Source organism: Onychomys torridus, chromosome 3 (genome assembly GCF_903995425.1).
Source record: "Onychomys torridus chromosome 3, mOncTor1.1, whole genome shotgun sequence".
NCBI classification, from domain to species: Eukaryota; Metazoa; Chordata; class Mammalia; order Rodentia; family Cricetidae; genus Onychomys; species Onychomys torridus.
In genome coordinates this window covers 51,952,222-51,976,909 of record NC_050445.1, presented here as the reverse complement: position 1 = coordinate 51,976,909, position 24,688 = coordinate 51,952,222, and the positions used below count along the sequence as shown (strand labels likewise).

General features: G+C 41.1%; 1 protein-coding gene across 2 annotated transcripts in view; it reads left to right on the top strand.

Annotated features, from left to right (window-relative positions):
• Met (MET proto-oncogene, receptor tyrosine kinase) overlaps positions 1-24,688 on the top strand; it is a 108,185-nt gene that overhangs the window by 32,951 nt on the left and 50,546 nt on the right. For both annotated transcript variants that reach the window (XM_036182876.1, XM_036182875.1), the window contains one exon: positions 16,821-17,012. In XM_036182876.1, coding sequence (XP_036038769.1) covers positions 16,821-17,012 — 192 coding nt within the window. The remainder of the gene's footprint in view (positions 1-16,820; positions 17,013-24,688) is intronic.

Here is a 24,688-nt window from a genome sequence, read left to right as displayed (position 1 = left end):
GAGAGAGAGAGAGAGAGAGAAATAATTAATAAATAAACAAATAAATATAACATAACATCTGTTTTATATTGGCCAACTACTCCCGGGCATGGAGTCCTGTCTCGAATGTGGTTGATATACGGTGACATCTTGGTCATCTTAATAATGAGTATGAATCAAGTGCAGGGGGAAAGTAATGCTTGGCAGCAGGCACTCCATGGCAAAAGGCCTGGTTTACAGAACGCTTGTGTGAACAAGAACACTGGGTTTCACCTGCAACATGCAAGTAGCATAACCTACTTCTCAGGTATTCACAGAACATGCAATGATTCTTTAATCCACCTGGCACTATAAGGTGACTATAAAATTAGCTCCTTGGGAGCCAGTATAGTCTAATGAAGGAAGGGAGCCTTAGGTCTGTAGCTGAAGTTTTCTCTGGTCCTGCCCAGCCTCACAGACCCCACAGCCTCTTATAAAATAATCACTCAGAAGCTTATATTAATTAAAACTGATTGGCCATTAGCTCAGGCTAACTACTGACTAGCTCTTACATTTAAACTCAGCCCATTTCTGTTAATCTATATGTAGCCATGTGTTCTGTGGCTTTACCTGTGTGCAGTTACGTGCTGCTCCCTGGATGGTGGACTGGCAACTCCTGACTCAGCCTTCTTCTTCCCAGAGTTCTCCTTGTCCGTTTATCCCGCCTATACTTCCTGCCTGGCTACTGGCCAATCAGCTTTTTATTTATCAACCAATCAGAACAACACATTCACAGCATACAGAACATCCCACAGCATAGAAAGATCTAGGTTCAGGCCTTGACCCCACTGTTTCTACCTGGTGAACTTGAGAACATTATTTACATTCTCTAGGCAGTCTGGACTCATGTAGAACCTGTCATATGGACAAATACAGTAATACCCATCAGTCCTGACTTATTAAAAGACAGCTATTACCGTAAAATGCCTAGATACAGAGAGTCAAATTCCAATGATCAGTTTGTTTCTTTTTAAGAAGGCATATTGCGGTTCTGTTTCTCATGAGAGTCTTCACTTCCCTCACTATATGTTATGAGTGACCAAAGTCCATACAGCTTAATTAGTTAATGTCTAAGCAAGATGACACTGGTGGAGACAGCAGCTGGATCCAGTTGCATTACACTCAAGAAAATCTGCTTCGTGCTCTGACTTAAATTTTAAACTGGCCTTGGCACAACAGAATGTCCTGCTTATGTACTTGAAGTCAAGCTTTGCATTAAGAATGAGACAATTTAGCTCCAGAAGAAGTCAACCACGTAGGTTGTTTTTACTGGGCTTCCTTGTTTCTCAAATATCATTTGTACTCCAAAGAGTAGCCAACTGCTTCCCAAAATAAAGGAAACCAAAGGTAGTAATTTTCCATCTCCGTTCTCAAGTGCCGGAGTTAAAGGGCTACCACTCCAAGCAGTCAGAGGGGGCAAGGAAAGCTTTCAAGAACAAAAATCCAAAGATGCAAACAAGGAATTAGGCATGGGCAGAAAAACAAACATTCAGTGATGTTTCTTATCACTATCATAAAGATGATAGATGGGTAAAATTGAGTTACATTTAAATTGTAATGGAAGAAAATAATTGCAGCATTCCATCAGGAAACCACAAGGTCCATTATTGATCTGTCCTCCTCAGGGTATGTCTTGTAATAGTTAATAAAATAAACAGAGATTTATAACTCTCTATAGGCCGTGTATCTATAATCTCCCACACTATTCAAATTGTAAATGTGGAGTCAGCATTAGAAATAACATCCATGTCATTTGATTGGTTTGCCATGGCTCATTTAGACTGGGTAGTGCTCTCAAGAGAATGCATTTTTTATTAGGAGTGAAAAATGTAAAGTCAAATTATGAAGGGGTTTTTTTTGTTTTGATTTTTTTTTTTTTACTTCCTGTGCTTAGGAATGAGGGAATGTTACCCTATATGTACTGTTACTGAGGATTCTTCATTCTTGATATTAGACAGTGCTCCATCTGAACTTAAACATTAAACATCTTGGCTGTACATCAAATATAATTGCTACCAAAGCAAATCTTTTAAGAAAGAAAATCCTTGAGGGGCAAGGATTCGATGTTCTTTACTTTTCAAAAAAAAAAAAATTGAGCTTAAACTGTACTAATTTTTCACTTGATTCTTTTACGTAGCTCTTAGCTCTACTCTCTTCCAGACTCAGCAAACTGCTGCTTCCTAACTTACTTGAATTCTCCCTGTGGCCCATTGCATGCTAAATGGCACAGTGCATTTTTAAAGAGAAACTTAAAATTAATTTCTTTCCAGAATTTCATCATATTCTCTGAGTTCATTGGGCACACCCTGGGAGTGTTTTTTAAAAGAAGCAAATTAGCCATTTCCGAATCGTCCTGCTAACCCCCTTAAACCATCACGTCTGTTCCCAAGCCTGTCCCAGAAAAGACTTCAAATGTCACAGCATAATGCTTTCATAAACCAAAAGCAAAAGGACACAGTTCAAGTTATAACTCTGGGCAGCAATGCAGGTAGCCTTTACCTGTGGGTGATACTGACTCAGGATGTGAGTAATAGTGTCTTCCACATGTGGGGTAACTGAGGTTAACCATGCCCCCCTGCATTTTAAGAGTGTTTCCTGTCCCTGGCGTCTTTTAAAGCAGGGCATGACTGTGTTAAGTTGCTGATCCCTACATGGTGATTCATTTAGGGAAATTGCTGTATTGCTGTGCTGGACAATAAGTCTAATAGGAAAAGAAATGGGTTTTAAAGGCGACTTTTGAAAAAGGTAAAATTCTGAAGCCAAGGCACCACCAAGATGTGGTGTTTCCTTTCCCACATTCCACAGTTAGAGATTACTGGAAGCATATGGAAGCCCGTATGTTGATAAGGATAATAACCTGTTGAGTAATAACAGATTTTTTAACTTTCTATAATATTTCAAATTTTGGGTTTTGCACCCTTCCTCCAGATTTCTGTCTTATCTGTGCCCAGCCCTCCCTGTATTCTTATCTCCTCTTTCAAACATGAAAAACAAGGATCTGCCAGACTTTAGAGGACTCACCAGGAATTTCTGCTGGTACTTATGTGTGCATTGGCACAAATACTGATACAGTGGACACAGAATGACCAAGTGCCCAGTTTTGTGCTATAAGTCACATCCCCAGTGCCCATGGAGGGCTCTAGAGTATCAGAGCAATGAAACCAAAGGCTTGGCTACTCTTGATGTCAATAAAACAACCTTGGCTTTTTTTTTTTTTTTTTTTTTTTTAAGCATGGCTATGGTAAGTGATTCTAGGACCCCAGATGCATTCCAGTCTGCTAATTATTTATTTTTCAAACTAAAATGTTCCAGGAGGGTTCATTTGCATATGAATCACCGGCTGAGCAATATTGACTTCCTATTCTAAAAGCCAGGCTCTACCTTGGGGAAGCAATTTACTGCACTTACCTGGGACCTAGGCTAATGTAGGAGCAAACGAAGTGTGTGTCCACAGACACTTCGGGGCTTTGCCTGTCTTTCAGAAGGAACAGGAAAGGGAAATGTCTAACTAGTGCATGCTAACATAGAATAAAGGTTTGTTTTAGCCATTCTCCATGTTCACATGGGGGAAAAGATAGTTTATAAATCATATAGTTATAAAACAAAAAGATGCACTATTATACTTCACTTATCTTATTCGGGTAGATTGTCGAAAGGCTCATCAATCAGAGAATATGATGTGGCAGATGACAGTTCAGATTGCGCTCTAGGTAGAAGGGGTGAGTTGAGGTCAGTTTGGGTTTGGAAGGCATTCTGTTGTAGAGCTGCTTTATGAAAATTCAGTTTATTGTGTTGTCCTCACAGAATACATAGATGATTCATGAAGGACTGGAATGTAGGTCTGCAGACCAGGAAAGTGTGCATTTGAATGCTAAATTTTTCTGCAGATAGTTTGCATTTAAAATATCTGATTAACAATCAGCATCTCACAGGCAGCCTGCTAGCAGCGAAAGTGAAGAGGTAGGTACTCAGGATTTGGGGACAGAGCGGGATTGAACTGACCCACCGGCTCTGAGTGAATCAATAGTGTTTAGTGCTAATGCACTAAACAGGTTACAAGCACTAATGCGGTGGCAGTCAATAGCAAAAATGAATGTCTCTAAAAATTATCTTGACAATACAATGTGCAATATTTTCCATTTATTTTCAGCTAATTACGTTGTGAGCTTGTTCTTTCATCTTATTAGTTTAAGCTAAGTGCCAGAGAGCCTAGCTGTTTTATTTAGGGCATAAAGTGAGTAGATACTTGTGAACACTGTTTTCAGCAAGAGTCGGAGGAAAGGGATTTATTATGCAACCAGGATTCAATAGGAAGCCTGATAGTTACTTACTGATGCCAGCTCTGATGGTAGGGCAGTGGGGAGCCAACTGTACATGACACTCACCTCCATGCAGCAATGGACTTGTGAAGATGACAGAAAATGACGAAGTCACTCAAGTAGACAGGATGTCCTCAAATTCATGAAATATGACGTAATCTGTGAGTAGCAATGAAAGGCAACATCTAAGTTTGACGGTTTAATCTTAAAAGGCTGCTCTGGAGTGATAACAGTTATCTTTTACATGAAGCTTGAAACTGTAGAAAAAGTATTATATTTTTAATATATTTAGTTTGGGGCAAATGTATGCCAAGTATCTAATATGCTAATAATCATGACCTATTTCATAGCCTTATGTGTGAAGCATAAACTGCTCCATTTAACTTTAACTTTGTAAAGTGGTCGTGAAAGCACATTATTTTGCACTTGACAAAAGTTTCAGAAGGGGTAGTGCCCTGTTGCTGAGAGTTTAACTTTATAAAATCTATTCTGTTATACAAAATTGTCAATGTGTTTCAGTAAAGCTTAGTTTGGAGTAGGTAATGTGTGCATGGCTAGAAGCTGTAGATTCGGTTTCAGCTGTGCTCACTCACTGCCTCTCATAGCCTAGCACCCCATCAGCTTCTTTGGAAATCGATAGGTTTTCTACTGGGCTGGATTCTTTCCTCCTTGGCACCCTGCCTCTCTTGTGTCAACACTCAATGTGGAGACATTTCTTCTGCACATGAAAAGAGTTCTGCCATTACTCATGAGTCCTGTGACGAAGAATCGTGCAACTTGGAGAACACAGAAATAAGTCCTTTTAAAACCCTCAGAATTCCAAATACTAACAGGATCTGAGGGAGCGTGATGCTGGGGTGGCCCAAGTCACATTGTCCTTCTTGGTCTGCCTAGTGTGCCCTTCACAATTACATCCCTTCTAATGTGTTTCCTGCTCGTGAGGATCATGTGGCTGAGAGGCCAAGTGGGAGCCAAGTGCTACCAGGACTCATGCCCATCTCATGAGTACCTCCTGAATGCCCTCCCAGGACTCATGCCCATCCTATGAGCACCTCCTGAATGCCCTCCCAGGACTCATGCCCATCCCATGAGCACCTCCTGAATGCCCTCCAAGGACTCATGCCCATCCCATGAGCACCTCCTGAATGCCCTCCCAGGACTCATGCCCATCCCATGAGCACCTCCTGAATGCCCTCCCAGGACTCATGCCCATCCCTTGAGCACCTCCTGAATGCCCTCCCAGGACTCATGCCCATCCCATGAGCACCTCCTGAATGCCCTCCCAGGACTCATGCCCATCCCATGAGCACCTCCTGAATGCCCCAGTGTGTGTTCTCCAACCAGGGCCATCTTTGTGTTTCCAGTGCCTTCATCTTTGCTGCACACACGCACATTAAGCCTTTCTCTGTCACGTCAGTCACCTTCATCTGCTGATGTGAGTTTAATTGTGCAGGTATCTAAGGTCAGGTCTCAGAAGGGAGGCTTTCACCATGCTTTACCACTAAGCGTCTGCATCGTAGATCATAGACAACAGCCAGTGTTGATTTGATCTGAGAAGTCTCCAAAATAGGTCTATGTATTTAAACAGTAAAGAAAGAACATGTGAATCACAGGAGTATACGCTCTTGAGCAAGTTTGGTGTGTGTGGTTTTTTTTTTAATGAATAACTCGTAAACAGTGTTGTTTTCATCATCTGCACAAGCCGTTAAGGTTTGAAGTGCAGGTGTGAAAATATGTCTGAGGGATCCAAAGGAACGCTCACCTTTTTCTATGCTTGTTTGTTCACTTTTCTTTGACCAACAAAGAAGCGGCCTTTGCCAAGGGAATAGGAGGCGTTTAATCTTCGGAGCTTGGTCCTGTGCCTACAAGTCAGGGAGGTCACTGGCTTGCCCCTTCCTGCAGCCTGTAATTACAGGCAGAGGACTATCTGTTTTTCAGTAAAGTGGCCAGAGTCTTGAGTGGAATCGACTGTTTATAAGAGCAATGGATGGAAGAAATATACGGAGTTTGGAAAATGATAATAGGAAAATCAAACTATTTTCAACAATATGAGACAGTCTGAGTCCCTAGAAATCTCCCAAAGTGGAATAATAGAGGTGAACCTTGGGTCATATTAGGTAATCCTGGTAATTAGCAACTTGAATTATTATGGGGAGTTTACAGTGGGATGAAATACATTTGATAATTTATTAAGTAGAAACTAATTTGTGGCTCCACCATCATGGTAAACAAGAAGCAGTAACTATATTAGTAAGAGTGATTGAGAAATATTTTTACTTTGGAAAAAAAAAACAATTATATTGGATTTATCTGGAGACACTGTGGGAAAAAATTAGCACTGTTTCTTACTCTCAACTAAGCTCAGACTGCTTCAAGTATGAGTATTATAAAAGCGGTGAGTCCAGGTAGAGTTAGGCACATAACATGCGATTTCAATTCTAATGTCCCGATACTAGGAATATCCATCGGGACCTGAAAAACATATCTAAGTGGTAATTTAATGACAGCGGATGAACTTGTAATAGATGTTTAAAAGTCAAAAGTTTAAGTTTTAAGTTGGTGACAGATACAAAGAGAACTTAAACATATTCCAGCCTTACAGGTAGTATCACATTATGGCGAATTGTGACAATTTTCCAACCTACTAAAAAGAAAGTTCCTCATTGAAAAACAACAAACCTCCCAATTTTCATAGGATCTAGGCTAACCAAGGTGAAGACTATTGCTGTCAGGTGACTTGAGACGCTATGATGAGACAACTATCTGATTGAGTGCACATCAGCTCACAGAGAGAAGGACTGGGAATTATTTGGAAAGTGAGCACCTCCATTTATTCATAAATAAATACTGCTTTCGTATTAAAGCTTTCCCTGCATTTTTTGGCCCTAGGAATCATCTGATGTAACTCCTAGAACTTTATTTAATGCTCTATATGTTAGAGGTTCAAGAAATAGTTAAGAAACAGTCCAATTTTCTATTTTGTCTGTTAATATATAATAAAATCTCCATTCCAGTGAATGGGTGAATAATTACTTTAATAACGGTGACAGGATAGCTTCATTTCACCTTTCTTGCTTCGGTGAGGCATTTATTTTTATACTCTGAGCTACAGGCAAATCACAAAATAAATTGAACTATTGTTTGCTTAATGCTGTGTTTCCTTCTAACCTTATTCTTGTCTGTCAACCTCAACCCAGTTCCCCAGTGGCTCAGGAAGCCCTCACTGGGATTAAGTAATCATTTACACAACCTCTCTCATTCATTAACCCATGTTGACATTCTCCTGCTGCCACCCAGCCTTGCTTAAGGATTTCTTAATCACCTTACCCAGCTGCTAGTGTGGATGCAAACAACACCTATTTAATCAAGAAATTTAATATTTCCAAGGAACCATTTGGCCTGCCTCAGCCTTCTTCATGAACAATCTCCTATTCCATCTTCAAAATAAAATCTGGATTCATTCCTAGTAAATGCATAGTTTAAAAATCTTTGATTTCTCCCTTTCTATGTATTCATAAAGCAGAAATAGAAAATGTTATTGCTTCTATCAGGTTTTTTTTGTTAGTGTGTTAAAAATGATGCCAATAAGATAAAATTAGATCACCCTGGATCTGTCCTCATCACTAGTGAATCTGTCTCCACAGTGCCAATGATGTGGTAATCTTTCTAGAAATCAGCATGTTTTGATAGCTGCAACCCTAGGATCATGCCAAGGGCCCTCCCTCAGCAGCAGAGAGTAAAGTCTGCGTTCATTAGGATAACACTCATGGAGTTCCTTGCTTGGGCCCTGGTTTCCCTCACGTGCAGTTAGTATGCCGATCAAGAACTGACTCCTGGTAGAAGACAGTAGAAGCCTGGCCACTTTCTGCCATTTCAGTATCCCATCACACCTGGGCCAGGTTGCCACTGACGCGGGCTTGGTCCTTCACTCGAACTAGGAGGGAAACTTCACAAATGGCCCGGTGACTGGCACAGAGGGCTGGAGCACATTGCTGAACTCTGCCCTTGACCCAGCCCATCGCGGCGGCCGTGGCTGCGAGGGTCTGCCGGTCTCCCTCTCGGCCCCGCCTTCAATACCTGTCCACGGCCAGCCTCAGATGTCCTTCAACAACGTTCTGTCAAACTCACATTCCTTCTCCACTCCTCCTTGATTCTCACCTTAGACGTCTTCTTTCCCAGAAACTGTTCTTATCTTCCCTCCCTTTCCCTCTCACCTCCATGGTCTGAAATTTTCTGAGTATTAGGGTGACGTTTGCTACCCGTTTCAACCACATCTCTTACCACATGCACAGTGATATATTTTCCCACTCATATTGTTACTTTCTTGATACGGATTCTAGCTCTTTATATCTGGTACTTAATACAATAGCTTGAACAAAATATAACCTTACCAAACAAGTAATTATAACACATATCCACGTTTCAAATTCAGCTATTAAATGTCTCTTAGTAAAAAGACCATTTCCTGTAAACTACCTTTTGTCCTTCCCCTCAAATCTCTAATAACTAATTTATAGAGTAGTGGTTTTTGAAGATTTAAATTATCACTGAGAAGAAACTAGAAAATTCGCTTACATCTAGCCAGTACTCCCTCCTTACCCTCATAGACACTGCCCATACACACGTGTGTATCCCGGCCACTGAGGAACACGATGACCCAAAGAGGGAAAAAATGAAAGGAGATGAAAAGATGAAGATAAGGTAGGCGGCTGTACAGAAATGGCTGCACTTGGTAGCTAACTGAAGTCAGGAAAGGAGCGTTAAATGCATTAAGAGGCATCAGAGGGTGGACATCACTGCTCCTGTGGACCTCCTGACACGTTCAGAACCCAGTCATACTGCTGGGGAGAGCAACTTGGGACATCTCGTGGATATTGTTCAAGTAGAGATCGTCACAGTGGTACCCAACCTTGCCATTTGCCTTTGAAACTCGCAGGTTGTCACTGCTAGACGCCAGTCACAGTTTCACGTTGAAAATGAAGCACAGATAAATGAAAAGAGGAATAAATATCTTTATAAGTACCCTTTATGGCCCCAGGACTCCCCTCACTGGGCACCACTTCATATGCATGAAGTACACGCTAGGCAGGGAAAGCCCTCTCCGGAACTGGATAGGCCCCGTTGAAATGGGAGAATTGGGTTGGGGCTCAGGGCTTTGAGTACTTGGCCCACTTATGAAGTTTCTGAGAAGGAGTTCAAGTCTGAAGCCAGATGAGAAAATGTGACATGAGTCTCACTCCTTCGGGGAAAGATGGAAGAGAGGGATAAGAACAATTGACATTAGATTAATCACAGACTAGAATATAGTCATGGGCTTCAACAATATACCAGGGCATGAGTGAACACTTTCGTTTCAGCCATCTCTCGCCTCTTCTGGTCATCTGCTAAGACGGTCATTAGTTACTCCTTATTGAAAGTGAGTCTACTGGACCCACAAGGAAGCCGTGGCTCTTGCTGCATTCAGGAAAAGCAGCTTCCCTTTGATTGGTTAACTTGGCTTTGTGTCTTCTGGTTTTCTACTATCTCTATGAAGTAATTGCATTACAATTTGGTTTCTCTTAGAGAAGGACAGAAAAACCTCCTCACAGCATCCAAATCTGCCACACTTGGAACGACTGTATGAATCACTGTCACTCCTTGCTGAGACCGAAGCTCAATATGAAGGCTGCTAACCAAAACCACATGGGCTCAGCCTGTTTTATATCTGATTCACCTTAGGAAATGATACAGATGCAAGTTTTAACATTCCCAATTCCAAAGCCCTTACCACTGTAGAATTTTGAGTGTTCTAATCCCGGGAATAGACATTTATTTGTGAATGAATGCAAGAATCTGTACACATGCAAATAGAAAGCCATACACACATGTACATAAAATACAATCTGTTCCAAGAATTTTTCGAGCTAGAGTCCAGCTTCTGTCAAGACCTCACTCGGCATCCGTCTCTGCTACAAGGTTCTACAGCTGTTGAAGCCCACACTGGTCCCAATCTCACTCCTCTCCAACCTTACAGCCTTGGCTGCCAGGCGGTGTTCTCAGTTACTTAGCTGCTGAATTCTTTGTGGGGCATAAGTGGTGATGTGCTTTTACGTGTTAGTCCCTTGTCGCCCTGTATGAACAGCGCCATCAGGAGATGGGCTGAAAAACATTTGGCGCATGTGTCAAGTTAAGAATGGATTTTCACATTTTTTTTTTTTTTGAGCTGAAGATCGAACCCAGGGTCTTGCGCTTGCTAGGCAAGCGCTCTACCACTGAGCTAAATCCCCAACCCCAGAATTTTCACATTTTTAAAGAGTTACATATGTACACAAAAAGTAAAATATGGGATCCCATGACCTTCAAAGTCTAACATATTTATTATTATGATATTTTAAATTCTTTGAAAACTTCATAAAATGCATCCTAAAATACCCACCCTCTCTCCATATATCTTCCTTCCAACTTCATATAGATATAAACAGACAGACAGACAGATACCACTGAGTCTTTTTAGTCCTGCACATATAATATGCACATGGGTGTGGGTCATCCATGAAGGCATGAACACAGTCTCCTTCTAGTCCATCTTCAAAATAAAAGGACTCGGCTAAGGGGAGCCTTTGTAAGCCCCTCCCCCTCCATGCTGGAATCTTTGACTGGCTTGGTCTTGACAGGTAACCATAGTAAAAGCACAAAACTTTCTTGATAAAATAATGAAAAATATGACCGGGAGTGTAGCTTGGTGGGTGATATGTGCTTAGCATTTGCAGACCTTTGGGTTCAGTATTCAGCAGCTGAGGTGGGGGGCGGTGTGAAATGTTTTGTAGAATTTCTACACTCAAGCAGAGAAAATCTTCCCTCCCAAACGGGGAGGTAAAATGATGGGTTTGAGTCAGGCCTATCCAAACATAGCTAAGCAGGCAGAGGTGGAGACGTGCTGGCCCTGAGGGGTACAAACCCGATGGGTGTGGAGAATTAGGTCATCACAGCTCGGCAAGTGAGGCTCTGGCTGGGGCATTGTCACCTGGTGAGTCACGGTGCTGAGCCAGCAGCAGGCCGACCAGAGGCCTCTTTGTGCTCTGCGGGTGGCTGGCCAGACTGAAAGGATGTCCTCTTGCCAGCTTCTTCTGCTAGACTCTCCCCTAGCCTGCTAGACTAGGCTTCGGGCGGGCTGTCATGATCCCAGGGCCGGTGAAGCCCTCTCTCAGAATGTCTTCGTCCAGGGAAGTCAGTGGAAGTAAGTCATAGTGAGATAGTGTCTTCCTTTCACACTGTGCCCTGAGAACATCAGACTTGAGTTCTCTTCTTAGCACAGCACAAGGTCCAGACATCACCAACTTTTGACATTCAAGACTAGCCTGCTCTGCCCAGAAGCTGATTCTTCTGCACTGCACAGGGAAGCCCTGTCTTTAGTGTTGGGAGGTAGACTTCATCTGCAAGAAGCAGAGCGGGACACTGAAGCCCAGAGCCCTGTGCCTCTGCCCGCAGCAGCCCCACTGCACCCCACAGGCATGGCGTTTAGAGAAGAAAGCTGAGTGTTCAGCTGAGCAGTGGAAATGTATAAGAAAAGACACTGCAGTTTGAAAGTTGAGTCTGCCACAAAGCCGTTACTAGAACTTAGGCAAAATATGACCATGAATAAAGTTTATAGTAAATTCTTCTGTTAATTTGCCATGGTCACGGATGTAAGAATGGGTATGAGTAAGCTGGAATGATTTTACAAGACTACATTTCAAAAAAAAAAAAATTATCTACATGACTGATTTAAATTAGCTATAGATGAGCTAAATTTGTCCTATAGATCAATTAAAAGAATCACTATTTTAAATATATCACATCCTTAATTACACTGAATTAGAGGTAATTGCATACTCGCTGCATATATCACAGTGTTAATTGGGGGGAAACATTTTGAGTCAAACCTATTGAGGTTTCTAGCACTTCAATTTTATTTTCATAAAAAAGAAAAAAACACTCGTCTGAGTCAGGTAAAAAAATATCTGGCAAGTACTCATGATAATGAAAACACACACACACACACACACACACACACACACACACACACACACACACAAAACCAAACACTGAATTAATTAAGGTATTACTTCAAAGTCTATAGTGCAGATTAATTCCTGTTATCTCTAGGATGTAAGATAGAGGCTAGGAAAGGGAGTTTGCAACAAGTTGAGTGTGTGTGTGTGTGTGTGTGTGTGTGTGTGTGTGTGTGTGTGTGTGTGTTTATGCCTGCATGTATATGTGTGTGTGGTACACAATCCTGTGAGTATATATTAAGGTCGGACTGAGAGTTAGCCCTCTTTGCATGGTGCTTTGCAATAAGGAGAGCTTAAACCAAGGCTCACTATTAAAATCCCATTGCTCAGACAGCATGCAGCTGGGTAGGCCTGCCCCAGGCTCTGGGTTGCCCAAGAGTCTCAGCAGGAAGAGAGATGAGGAGACTCCCCTCTCCTGTAGTGAATGTTGGGACATCACTTCTTTCTGGAAGCCGGTGTTCTTCTCCTCCTTTTTAGTTTTCTACTGTGGGAAAAGATGAAGAAGAAGTAGATATGGACCCATGCATTGTGAAACTAGAATGTCCTTGACCCTGTTTGTTTCCTAGCTCCAAATTGCACAATCTTTCAAGATCAAGGAGTCCTGGAGAGCCTGTCCTAGCATTGTGCAATGTCTTCACATAGGAATTTTACTGGAGAGAGATAGAGACAGAACTTCATATTACTAATTCTTGTTTTAGAGACTGATTTCCCAAAGGAAGGGCCTTAAAGTTCACAATATAAGTCCTCCATCAATGCTGATGCAGATTTATATTTAACCTTTACATCTGTGGAAACAGGTGTATAGGGGCGGAAGCCCTGGGTGTAGCAACCTCTTTCCACGGAAGAAAACGTCAGCAATCTCTTGTAGGCTTGCAGACATTCCAAGGAACTCCCAGAGATCACCTGACCCAGTCCCCTGTTCATTGGACTCAGCAAGGTACACCTTAAAGCCAGCTGCTTCGGAGAAGGGCTTTATCTCTGTGGAGAATGGCTTTATCTCTGGTGGCTTTACAGGTACACCAATTCTCCGACAAGGCTTATTACTTAGGCATGTTGGAGGGCACTGGGGACAAAATAATGAGAGTTCCTGTATCTTGACGACAGAAAGCTTACAATAGTTTCTGATCCACAATGGCTCCACAAACTACGAATTATATTTATATCCCAGAAAATCCATTAAGTAACTCTGTGCCTTAGGTCAAGTTTTAAAATTCCCCCAATGTAGAGGAGGGAAAGTAGAGCCTAGTAAAAGAAAGAACAAGACAGCCACAGAATCCTAGCCCTGAAACAGCTAATGGAGCACTTCTGATAGTCTAAGATTTGAAATGGTTCATTTCCCCTTTAAGCAGCTTCCCTTGGCTCTGGCTATCTCTGTAAAATGGATCAGTGATCACCAGTAGAAACTCAATTATCAATTCATTGATCTCTGTTGAGTTTCTGGTACATCCCAGTTACCTGCTATGCCTCAGAATAATCTATAGTACTTTAGCGAAGAAGAGCTTCTAATTAAATCATGAGCTAGTGTTCATTAATACATCAAAATAAGTGTCCAGAACTGAAACATTTGCTTAATTACGAGCTACAATAGGTTTACTATCTCTAAGACTCTCTCAGTTTGCTAATTGATTGCCATTTAAAATGAAGAAATTGTCAGTGCACGAAATAGAGTATTTTAGGTGTCTTTTAGCCGTAGAGGCAAAAGATGTAAGAACTTTACAATTCCATGTGATGGGTGGTCAGCCGTAAGGAATGAAGTTACAATATAGAAACAAAACTGAATTTTGTTGTTGTTGTTGTTGTTCTTAAACAGTGAGTTGGAGGACAGGGGGTGAGACTGGGTGACAGAGTGCTTGCCTAGCATGTACAAAGCCGGGTTCAGTCACAAACACCACAACAAATTAAAAGTTTCTGATTATTATAATACACAATAATAATAGAGGAGTTCTAACTTTCAAATCATTTTCCTAGACTTGTAGCTGTTTATAAAGATGTCTGAGAATGAACTTTCACTTCTTTTCATCTAAGGTAGACTTCACTTTCCTTAGTATAGCCCACCACCTTCATCTTGCACAGATTTATCAGTTCCCAGCTGCCATCAGGACTGCCCTATTCCTGAAAAAATACAGTTTAAAAAATACCAGTTCACTGTTCCACACTCATGCCCCCTCCGCCTCGTTTATTCAGTCATTCTATCACTGTTGGTTAGCTCTCTATTTTCTGGCATGTTCTACCACTCGCAATGTAGTATTGAAGGAATGGAGTACCACAACTGGAGCTGACATTAATTACACAAGGAAATCTTGAGTTGTAGCAGAAACTGCATGGTGTGCTTCTTCTCTGTGGTGAATGGGCAAAAGCTGTCATGGGAATCTACAACAGGAGCGTTGGCTGGATGTGAGTGAGCATCAGAACTAGTCTTGCAAGAGGCTGGTGCTAAGCTCATAAACAAAGGATGCTTGGGCGCTAACCAGCTGTGTGGACATGGAAGGAGCACCCTGGAAGAGGAAGCCACATAAGTCAGGGCCATTAATGGGAAGATGCCTGGAACACCTGGACAGCTGAGGGCGGGCCTGCACACCAATACACAGAGAACACAGACCTGCAGAAGTTGGGTGGAAGTCACATGATATGAAATCTAGTAGACCATGTTAAAAATGTTTTTCCTAAGAGCTAGAGATACATTAAATGTTCTAAATAGAAAAGAAGAGGGAAGAGGTGTTGACTCATTAAAAAGAAAAGAGAAAAAAGATCTACTGTAATATGAACAGCTAACCTGACAGTGGCTAGGACAAAGATCATGGTGCTGGAGACAGAAAGACCAGAGTTAGATCTTGGAAATAGTCTGCTGACAAACTAGGGTCACTCAGAACCGGGAAACCGGAAATGAGGAAATGCCTCCATCATAATGGCTTGTAGGCAGTTCTGTGTGGCATTTTCTTGATTATTAATTGATGTGGGATGGCCCAGCCACACTGGGTAGTGTTATCCCTGCGCAGCTAGTCCTGGGAGGAATAAGCAAGATAGCTGAATGTGACCCTAGAAGCAAGCCAGTAAGCAGCTTTCCTCCACGCTTTCTGCCTCTGCTTGAGTTCCTGCCGACTTCCCTTAATGACGGACCGTGATTCGGACATGTAAACCAAACAACCCTTTCCACCCCAAGTCACCTTTGGTCAGTGTTTTGTCACAACAACAAAAAGTCACTAGGACAGTTAGAAAATGAAACTGATGGAAACTGAAGGTAGATTACATGAGAGGGATAAAAGAGAAGGAGGAATCTTGAAGACACTTAGATGTCTGAATTGAACATCTGGAGGGATGGAAGAGTCATTCTGTGAAGTGTATAATATCATAAGGTCAGGAAGCATGGAGTCATGTTAAGCCTGGGATTTCTCAGACTTGTGGATGGAGATGCAGATGTTGAATCAATGAAATAGACATCACAGGAGACACACATTGCCAGGGAGATTATGATGACTATGAGGTCCACAAGTGAACCTAGAATGCAGCCTTGGGTAGTCTGATGTGGATGTCCAGGTGTGAATGGTCCTGCACCAGAAGCACACATGCTTAGATTTGAGAGGTAAAAGAAAAACCAGGGTTCTGAATAAGTACATAGAGCCAGAGATCCTCAGTGTTTGTCATTGTCTTGTATTATTGAACAGTATTTTTTTAACCCTTCCCGTTGAATTTGAACATCACCATATTGGTACATCTTTCAGGAAGCTGCTTACTGAGATACTTGATGTGCACATTTTTTTAAACCTTTCTCCCAGTGCTGACAAAGTGTAAAGAGGAGATCTGCATGCTGGTTCTGTTCTCAGAGACTCATATGAGCTCCTGAATTTAATCTTCACAACTCTGTGTGGTGGGGACATTTTTCTGTAGCAATCTCTATTTTACAGATGGAGAGAGTAAAACAGAGATTACCTCAATTTCGGAACACAGAAAGATTGTAGGAATTGTAGAAAATGCATGCACTCAGGACCTTGATGAAGGCAGTTAGCATATGCCCAGTTGCCTCCCCATAAACTCTCTAAACTACAACTTCCCTCCACTGGTATGTCATAGTATGAATTTTAACAGCTAATATATTGTTATTATTACTATTATTAATATATCTGAAATTCATTTCATAGGGCTTGCTGCTAGGAACTGAACACTTAGTCAAGGAATGAGGTATTTAAGATTTTATTTCTCTTTCAGCAGCATCTAGCTTCTGTCTTCATGAGTTCCCATTTGAACCACAGTGTAAAATTGAGAGAACACTCTTTGCCTCCCATTTTTGAGAGCCCATATACACAACAGTGCCTAGTAAAACTGGAGCCATTTCAATCACTGCAGCATTGGTGCATGGTTAGGGCTGTTGGTCTGCTTGAAATTCTGAGCTCTTTAGTGACACACAGTGTGTTTGCCTCTCGATTCACCTTAACTTAATGGCCATATTTTATTCCAGACCCTGCTGAGAAATTCATCAGGCTGTGAAGCGCGCAGTGATGAATATCGGACAGAGTTTACCACAGCTTTGCAACGTGTTGATTTATTCATGGGCCAGTTCACCCACGTGCTCTTGACTTCTATATCCACCTTCATTAAAGGGGACCTCACCATTGCTAATCTAGGGACATCAGAAGGTCGCTTCATGCAGGTAAGTGCTTCCTTAGCGTCTCTGGTTCTGTGTAATTGATTTGTTTTTGTTTTCACCATAAGATATGTACAAACAGGCTAAAAAGTAAAAATCACAGTGGAAGCTAGAGGCGGAACCTAAAAGGTCAACAGTGAAGCATGGCCTGCTTTTTATGAAGTAGGAAGGATTGCTTTGGAACCTTTCAACTCAAACATGGTTGCTTTAATTTTCTTGTCTGGAACAGCCCTTTTTTTTTATTTTCCATTCATAACTTCTGTCACATGATTGGAAAGTAAAAATGAAACAATTAAGCACTTCCAGGCAATGTTTTCCTCTTTCAGGGGAAACTGTGGATCAAAGGAGAGCTATTGTGTGAACTGTGTGTGTCCATGAGAAGAGACATTCACATCCCTGAGAGACATTGGCAGGATTCAGGAAGGGATGTTTATCAACAAAACCCCTCTAGAACTCAGGCTCTCTTCATTCTGCAAAATGGTGGAGGCCCACACAAAGAAGTTCAGATACTTAATATTTTTAAAAGCAGTCTTTGTTAAGAAAGGCTTCTAATGGCCAGTGACACTATTTCCATACAATAAAGGTTCACATTTCAGATTTGATGGAGTTAGTGTTTCCTAGATACAAGACTCATACCACTTTGCAGAAATTAACAACCCCTCATGCTGGATATATTTTATCACTTTAATAGTTATTGGTGCTTTCACCATGAGTTCGTGAGCAGATTTTCAATTAATACAGAAGGACAACAACATCTGTGAGACTTCTGTGAATATTAGGAATGTCTTATAGGGGAAGATGCTTATTTTTTAGTTGTCTGATGTAGTTAATATCCTGATCGGATAATGGCATCTAGTAAACCTTAATTGAGGCTGATGAGATTTCCCTCTGACTTACCGATCTAGGCATTGTGTATCTATCTTATTTTACAAAGCAAAGTTTTGAAAATTCTCATTGTCTTTAGAATAGTCTGGATGTTGATCATTGCCATAATTTAAGAGCTACAAACCATTTCTCTTATGCTCTTGAGCTTAGTGGGACTTTTTCAACATCACAGTGTAACAGAATGTTGACAAAGATCCTGTGATATGAGTGTTTGCACACTGTGTCCCCACTACTACTCCCTCACTGCTGACCACTCCTCTTCTCCTGCTCTCCCTACCTGGTATACTGTGTACCTGCCTCACCAGTCTTGGTCATTTAATTCTGTTCTTAACTGTAAAACTGGGACAGGCACTCCTTCCAGAATCTTACACACTTTGACATTTCAATGTGGCCGTTACTTGTTATCTCTGAAATGGGATTACATTGCTTCTTCATCTTCTGCATTAATACTGATGGTTGCTATAATATTCCAAAGACTCTGAAGGACATCTAGTGAGTTCTGGATGTGCTCCTGAATGGCTTGATTCTCACTCCTCTTCATTTCTGCTTTTCTTTTTTTTTTTTTTCTAAGTTGCCCATTATTGTACCAACCCAGGTCTTCATTAACACACTTTAGATTTGAGAGGTACATTTTTTATTTTTGTGATTATAATATAATTACAACAGTCTCCCTTCCTTTCTTCCCTCCAAACCCTCCCATATACCCCTTTCTCTCTCCTTCAAATTCATGACCTCTTTTTTTGCACTGTTATTGCATACAAATATGTGTGTGTGCGTGCATTTATTTATATACATGCGTATTCCTAAATATAACCTGTTTTGTCCATAAAGGAATATTTTATTAAACATCAAAAGAGTCATAGTCTATCACAGTCTATTGTCACATGTTAAAATTATCATGAAATCCCATTTTTAAGTAAGTTACTTTAATAAAAGTGTTCATTCCATCCAAGGGATATATCATGTATATATAAAATCATATACTCATTGTGATTAAAGTTCTGTAGTTGATGCTTTATTCTTATCTCTTGGTGTGTATGGAAGGAATAAGCTGTCTTCTGTAGTTAATGTTGCAAAGAAAAAAAAGATCATTTTGAGGTCATCAAGCATATATTAAGAGCCTACTGACTTTTCTCTACTGGGCAAGTGAGTGAAGTAAAGGAAACCCAGAATCTGCCTTTGAGGAAATAAAATTTTGATAGAGGAGATTAAAATGCTTGCCTGGCAGCAACAGTGCATACAGATAAGGAGCTTCAGGGACCACTGGGGATTTATTTCTATGATACTTGTGTTCCATCGAGTTTTATATAAATAAACCTAAAGCATTTGACAGTCCACGGAATCAGGCAGCCAACCACACTGAAATCCAGTTTGTTTACATCAGACACAGTGGAGGGGAGAAGGAAGGAGTGTGGAGAAGATAGGAGCCCTTCAGTCACTTTGCCAGAGTGACTTCCTACCAGGTTCTGTCCCTGTTTTGACTGGACTAAAACTCTAAATCCGAGGCCAGGCTAAGTCTCTGCAACTCATGTTTTAATAAATACTATAGCATTTCTGTTACAAAACAGAATCAACATATTTTTTCCCTCCCAAGGCAGCTGCCACACATGAAAAACACAGAGAAATGATTTTACTTCCTTCCTACCCTCAAGCCTAATGGCAGAGTTGCTTAGCAAATTTTTTTATCCCAAGAGTTTGCAGCTGTCTCTGCCCTTCCTATTGTGTTGGTGTTCAGCTCGGGCTGGGAACACAAACTACAGCCCCAGCTGTTGGGTGCAAAGGGAATCAGGTATTTCACAGTGGCTATTTGATTAGAAAGAATTATATTGTTTAGCTAACAATAGTCTGTGCATGGCAGAGAGTACATTTCTGACATGTTGCTAACTTTTTAAAAAAAGTGTAACTTATCTCACACAGGTGCAGCTAAATCTAAATACACTGATGTGTACATGTATCTTAGTCTAGATCAGTGGAAGTAGGTCAATAATAGAATTCAAAAACGGTTTTGCTTTGCATGATCACTCTCTTGGGAGGCTTTGAAGTAAAATACTAAGTAGTGTTTGAGATAGCAGAAGTAAACAATGAGAATATGTGCCTTTATGGAGGAACCTAGCCCAGTGTGCAGGGCCATGTGGGAGAAGGATGGATTCTCATGAAGATCACAGGACTAATCACAGGGATTGCCCACGTCTCCCCTTCTGAGCTCCTCATCTAATCTACATCTAAACAATGCTTGCTTGATTTTTTTTACAGCCCTTGTCTAAGACCTTTAATCTCTAAATGCAAAGCATTGCTATTAAAATATTTGTGCATGGCTGTCAGGCCGGGGAGAGTGAGGGGATGGGGTGGGGGAGGGGCCAGAGGCCTTTCCAAGACTTGTTTCAAATCCAGCTCCACAAACATTTACTGGACAACCGCATGATGTCTGCTAACAGGGCCCGCTGCCTGGGCACAAGCACATCTACCGTTAAGTTCTCTGGTACCACCCCGGTCTTCCTTCACCACTCTCCCCTTTCCTGTTCTGTTGCCCTCAGTGTTGGCAACACCCATCACTTTCTTTCTCTTCTGGTCTTATCTGGGTCTAGCAAGAAACTCAAAGAGGAAAGAAGCCTTTTGGTCGTGATCATTCTTTATGACCACTACTTAAAGGATTATGTTGGCAATCAGTGAAGTTGAGAATAATTACTTCCTTTCTGCAAAATCAGTTCATCTGCTGACCTCCTGTCGTCAGGTTCTTGGGCCTTCTACACCGCTACCCTGGTGGGCCACATCAGTGCTTTCCGTTGGAAGGCAATGGCATGCCTCATGGTTAGAATTACTGTTATTTTCTAATATGTAGACACATATAGGTTCGGCAATGTGAGCATTAGAGAGGCATCTGAATGAAGATTAAACTCACACATCATTTCTCTTTAGGAATTGTTAATTTACTCATCTCTTAACAAAATGTTCACACAGAGGCATCATTAAAAACATCATTTAAAATGAAATATACAACACTGACCCAGATATAGTCCAAAAGAATATTATTAGCATTAGTCTTTTTATTTTGAAGAAAATATGTATAGTGAGTTCAGATGCCTCTTTGTGCTAAATAAGAACTTAATGTAAATAAGAATTTCAAGATTGTGACCATAATTAAAAATTAAGCTGGATTCATGTATAGTCTTGTAAAAGTAATGTATGCAATGCTTTTGAAGGACATATATTTTGTTCACTATCACATGCATAGAAATTTAAAGCATCATAAATATTTGAAACCCTGGGAAAATGTGAAACTTTTGTTTGTTTTGTTTGTAGATAACAAAGAGAAGCTAAAATTTATTTCATGCATGCTTCTTGCGGGGAGGAGAGAAGGTGGGAAACCAGAGGGACGTGTGAAATATGAGACATATGCAGCATTACTTTATGAACCTTTATTCCTTTTAAATAGCAGTGGCAGAAAAACTCTGTGCATTGACTGGTTGCCCTACAGCTGATGTGTTTGTAATACTATTTTGGAAGTTGCCTCAGTTTCTTTTTCTCATCACTGTAACAAAGTCCTGACAGAAGCAGTGGCCACACCAGTGTCTGTGGAGTGTGCTTCATCTCCTGCTCTGTTTCTCCAGTGTGAATCCACCCTGCCACTTAGCAGCCTCTCTAGGACCCTGCATCACCAAGGCTCACTCCGACTGTGAGGAAACATTCTTCAAAGCCTTGACTATGGGTGATGAGCAGGGATGGCCAAGCAAGGGTCTTCAGTGACTCTCTTGAAGTAAACTCTCCTCTTAAATAAATAAAACCCACTTGGTAAGAAACCCAAACCCAAACCACAGTAAAGTGTTGCTTCACACCTGCTAAAATGACACTAAATTGAGAAAATGGAAAACAGGGCCAGGTATGGTGGTGCATACCTTTAATCCTAGAACTCCAGCACTTGAGAGTCAGAGGCTGGTAGATGTCTGTGAATTCAAGGCCAGCCTGATCTACATAGTGAGTTCCAGGACAGCCATGGTTTTTTTAGAGAAACCCTGCCTCAAGAAAATGGAAATGAAAAAAGAAAACAAAAGTGGTACCCCTAACTTGTGGGAATGTGTAGTAGTACAGACACTGTGGGAAATAGCTTAGCAGTACTTTTCAAAAGTTAAAGATGGGGTTACCATAAGGTTTTTTTAAAAATCCTTATCCTAGGTGCAACACACAGGAAAAATCAAAGTATATGTTCACACAGGAAGTTCCACATCTATCCATAGTAGCATTATCCAGAGGCAAAATGTAGGGCCTACTGAAATGCCCATCGAGTGGTACATAAATGCATAGAATGTGGTCTGTATATAGAGCAAAATATTATTCGGCAATAAGAAAGAGCATTGATGAATCTTAAAAACATTCTAAGTAGCAAATGCCAATAAAGACCAGATAATGTCAGCTTCCACTTTCATGTAATGTCTAGAACAGGAAAAACTAAAGAGAAAGTAGATTAATAGTTGTCAGCCCCTGGGGAGTGATTGGACAATAATTGTTAAGGGATGTTAGTGTTCTTTGAGCTACTGAAAGTATCAGAGTTGACTTCAGCAATGATTGCACAAATTTGCATAGACTCTAACACCTAGGCCTCTGTAACACAGGCTGGAAGCTTCAGGGATGGAAAGGACAACAGTGAATTCTCACTGGAGAAACCATTACAGTGGGAGATGCAAACCCCCGCCCCAAACATCTGTGTGGCGGGCCACATGGGGAAGGGTGCGGTTAGATCAGAGTAGCATGGTGAGGGTGGGTTCCATGAAGGGCAGGGAAGGCCCCTGGAAGCTATCAGAGGACAGCCCAACAAGGCGTTTGACCAGGGTTGCTGGACGCTAAGGACATTTTCCACCACTTAATATTTATAGAGAGGCTTGAATGACCACTGAAATTCCTATTGAACCTACAACCACCACCACACCCTCCTCTGCCTCTCCCCCCGCCCTTCCCCTTCTCACATGAAACTATGGTATTGTCTGCTTTGAAAAAGAGAGAGAGAAACATTTGAGAAAGGAGATAGCCATGTAGGGTTTATTTTATGTTAAATTGTGCTCATCTGTTTTTATACAAAATTAAACTGTAAAGCTGTCTAATTGAAAGTAAAACTATGTATATGGTAAGGAAATTTGTTTTTATGAATTATAGAACCTCACATAAAATTATTTTGTTCATATTGACCATTTTTCCAGGTGAACCCACACTGTTTTAGTTATCTGTTCGTGTATTTTTTTTCTCACATCCTCTCTCAGATACCTTATTGGGAAGTTTATGTGGCCTAATAACCACGATGAGCAAGTAATTGGAATCCTTCCCTCTCCCCGCCTCTCAAACAATGCATTAGATCTATATTTTCAGGATCATTAAAGAAAAAGGTTTCGTGGTCTAAATACTAAGGATTAGTCATGGACCCAGTAGAAACTCAAAAGATAATTGCCAGTCTTCTATTTCATACTAATTGTTCTCAGATTGCCAAGTGATTTATCATAAGAATTAAACTTACATGCCAAATTCTGTTCTGTCCCTGGAAATATCTCCATGACAACAAAAAGCAACTCCTAGTTCTTGCAAGCATTGCTTCGGGGGTATTTTGAGGATGTTAGTGGTTACTCAATTATTTAGGGTTCTGGCAATGAGAGCAAGGGAGGGATTAATGATAGAAAAAGCATTCTTGGCATTTCCATACAGTGGATGTTCCTGCAGAGAAAAGGCTAATGAGGAAGTGAAGAGGTATTTGCATCTGTGATAAGGTCTCTGTTCATCAGTGCAAAGGCAAAGATTCACCCCCTCTTCCCACGGCCTTCCTGCCTTCTCCTGATGCCCAATCTCCACAGCAGACAGCACCCATTCTAGTCTTCATAGCTTTGCTAGCTAGGCTAGTACGATGTCATCTGAGCCATGGGCACTCATTAAAACAGAGAGATCTTCTTAGGCATGCTTCACTCATGCAGCCAAGGTTACTAAAACAAGGAGTAACTGGCAAGCAAATACATTGTGAAGGCTGTCTTAGCTTCAACTTCCAGTGCTCTGTCAGAGTTCTGACTTGAAGCTTCATATTGGTACTTACTCCAGGGCTCCTGGAGCCAAGCAGCTGCGTGTTTAAGGAGGGCTCAAGCACGGGGATTCTGCCATTAGGTAAAGCCTCTGGGAAACCCGACTCTTGCACTTTCTAGCTAAATTCTCCCTTGGATTTTATTGAAAGCAAAAACAGTATCTACCAGAATAATTGTGAAGAGTCACTCTGATCTCTTAAGAAGCACTTAACATAGTGTCTGATGCAGTTACCTATGATAAAAATGCCATGTGTATAGTGTCTCCAGCTGAAAAATCAGAGAAGGCAAAAACAAATCAATCAACCCAAGGCAAAGGATACAAAGAGCAGAGCTTCTTTATGAAAAGAAAGGGAAAGGTTAATCATTCCTGGAAGTGCATCTAATCAGATATGCGATAAAGTCATGATAACAATCTAGTAATTAAGAAGGGATTGCTTATTATAGACACACGAAATTCTAAACAAAGCAAGAAGGTTATATATAGAATTACCATAAGGCTCCACAACTCCAATCCTGACATCTCACGTAACAGCAGTATAAGGAAAATGCAACACATCCTTTCAAAGGGTTCTGGGAGATGATCATTGTCATGCAATAGGTCTGAAGAGCACAGAGAAAAGCAGGAAGATGTGTGAAGAATGCAAATATCCAAGAGTTGATGCATAGTCATCAAAGAGTGGAAATCACAGGAGGCTGAGTATTAAGACAAGCTGATGTTTGTGCTGGTTTTGACTTGTGCATGAGAAA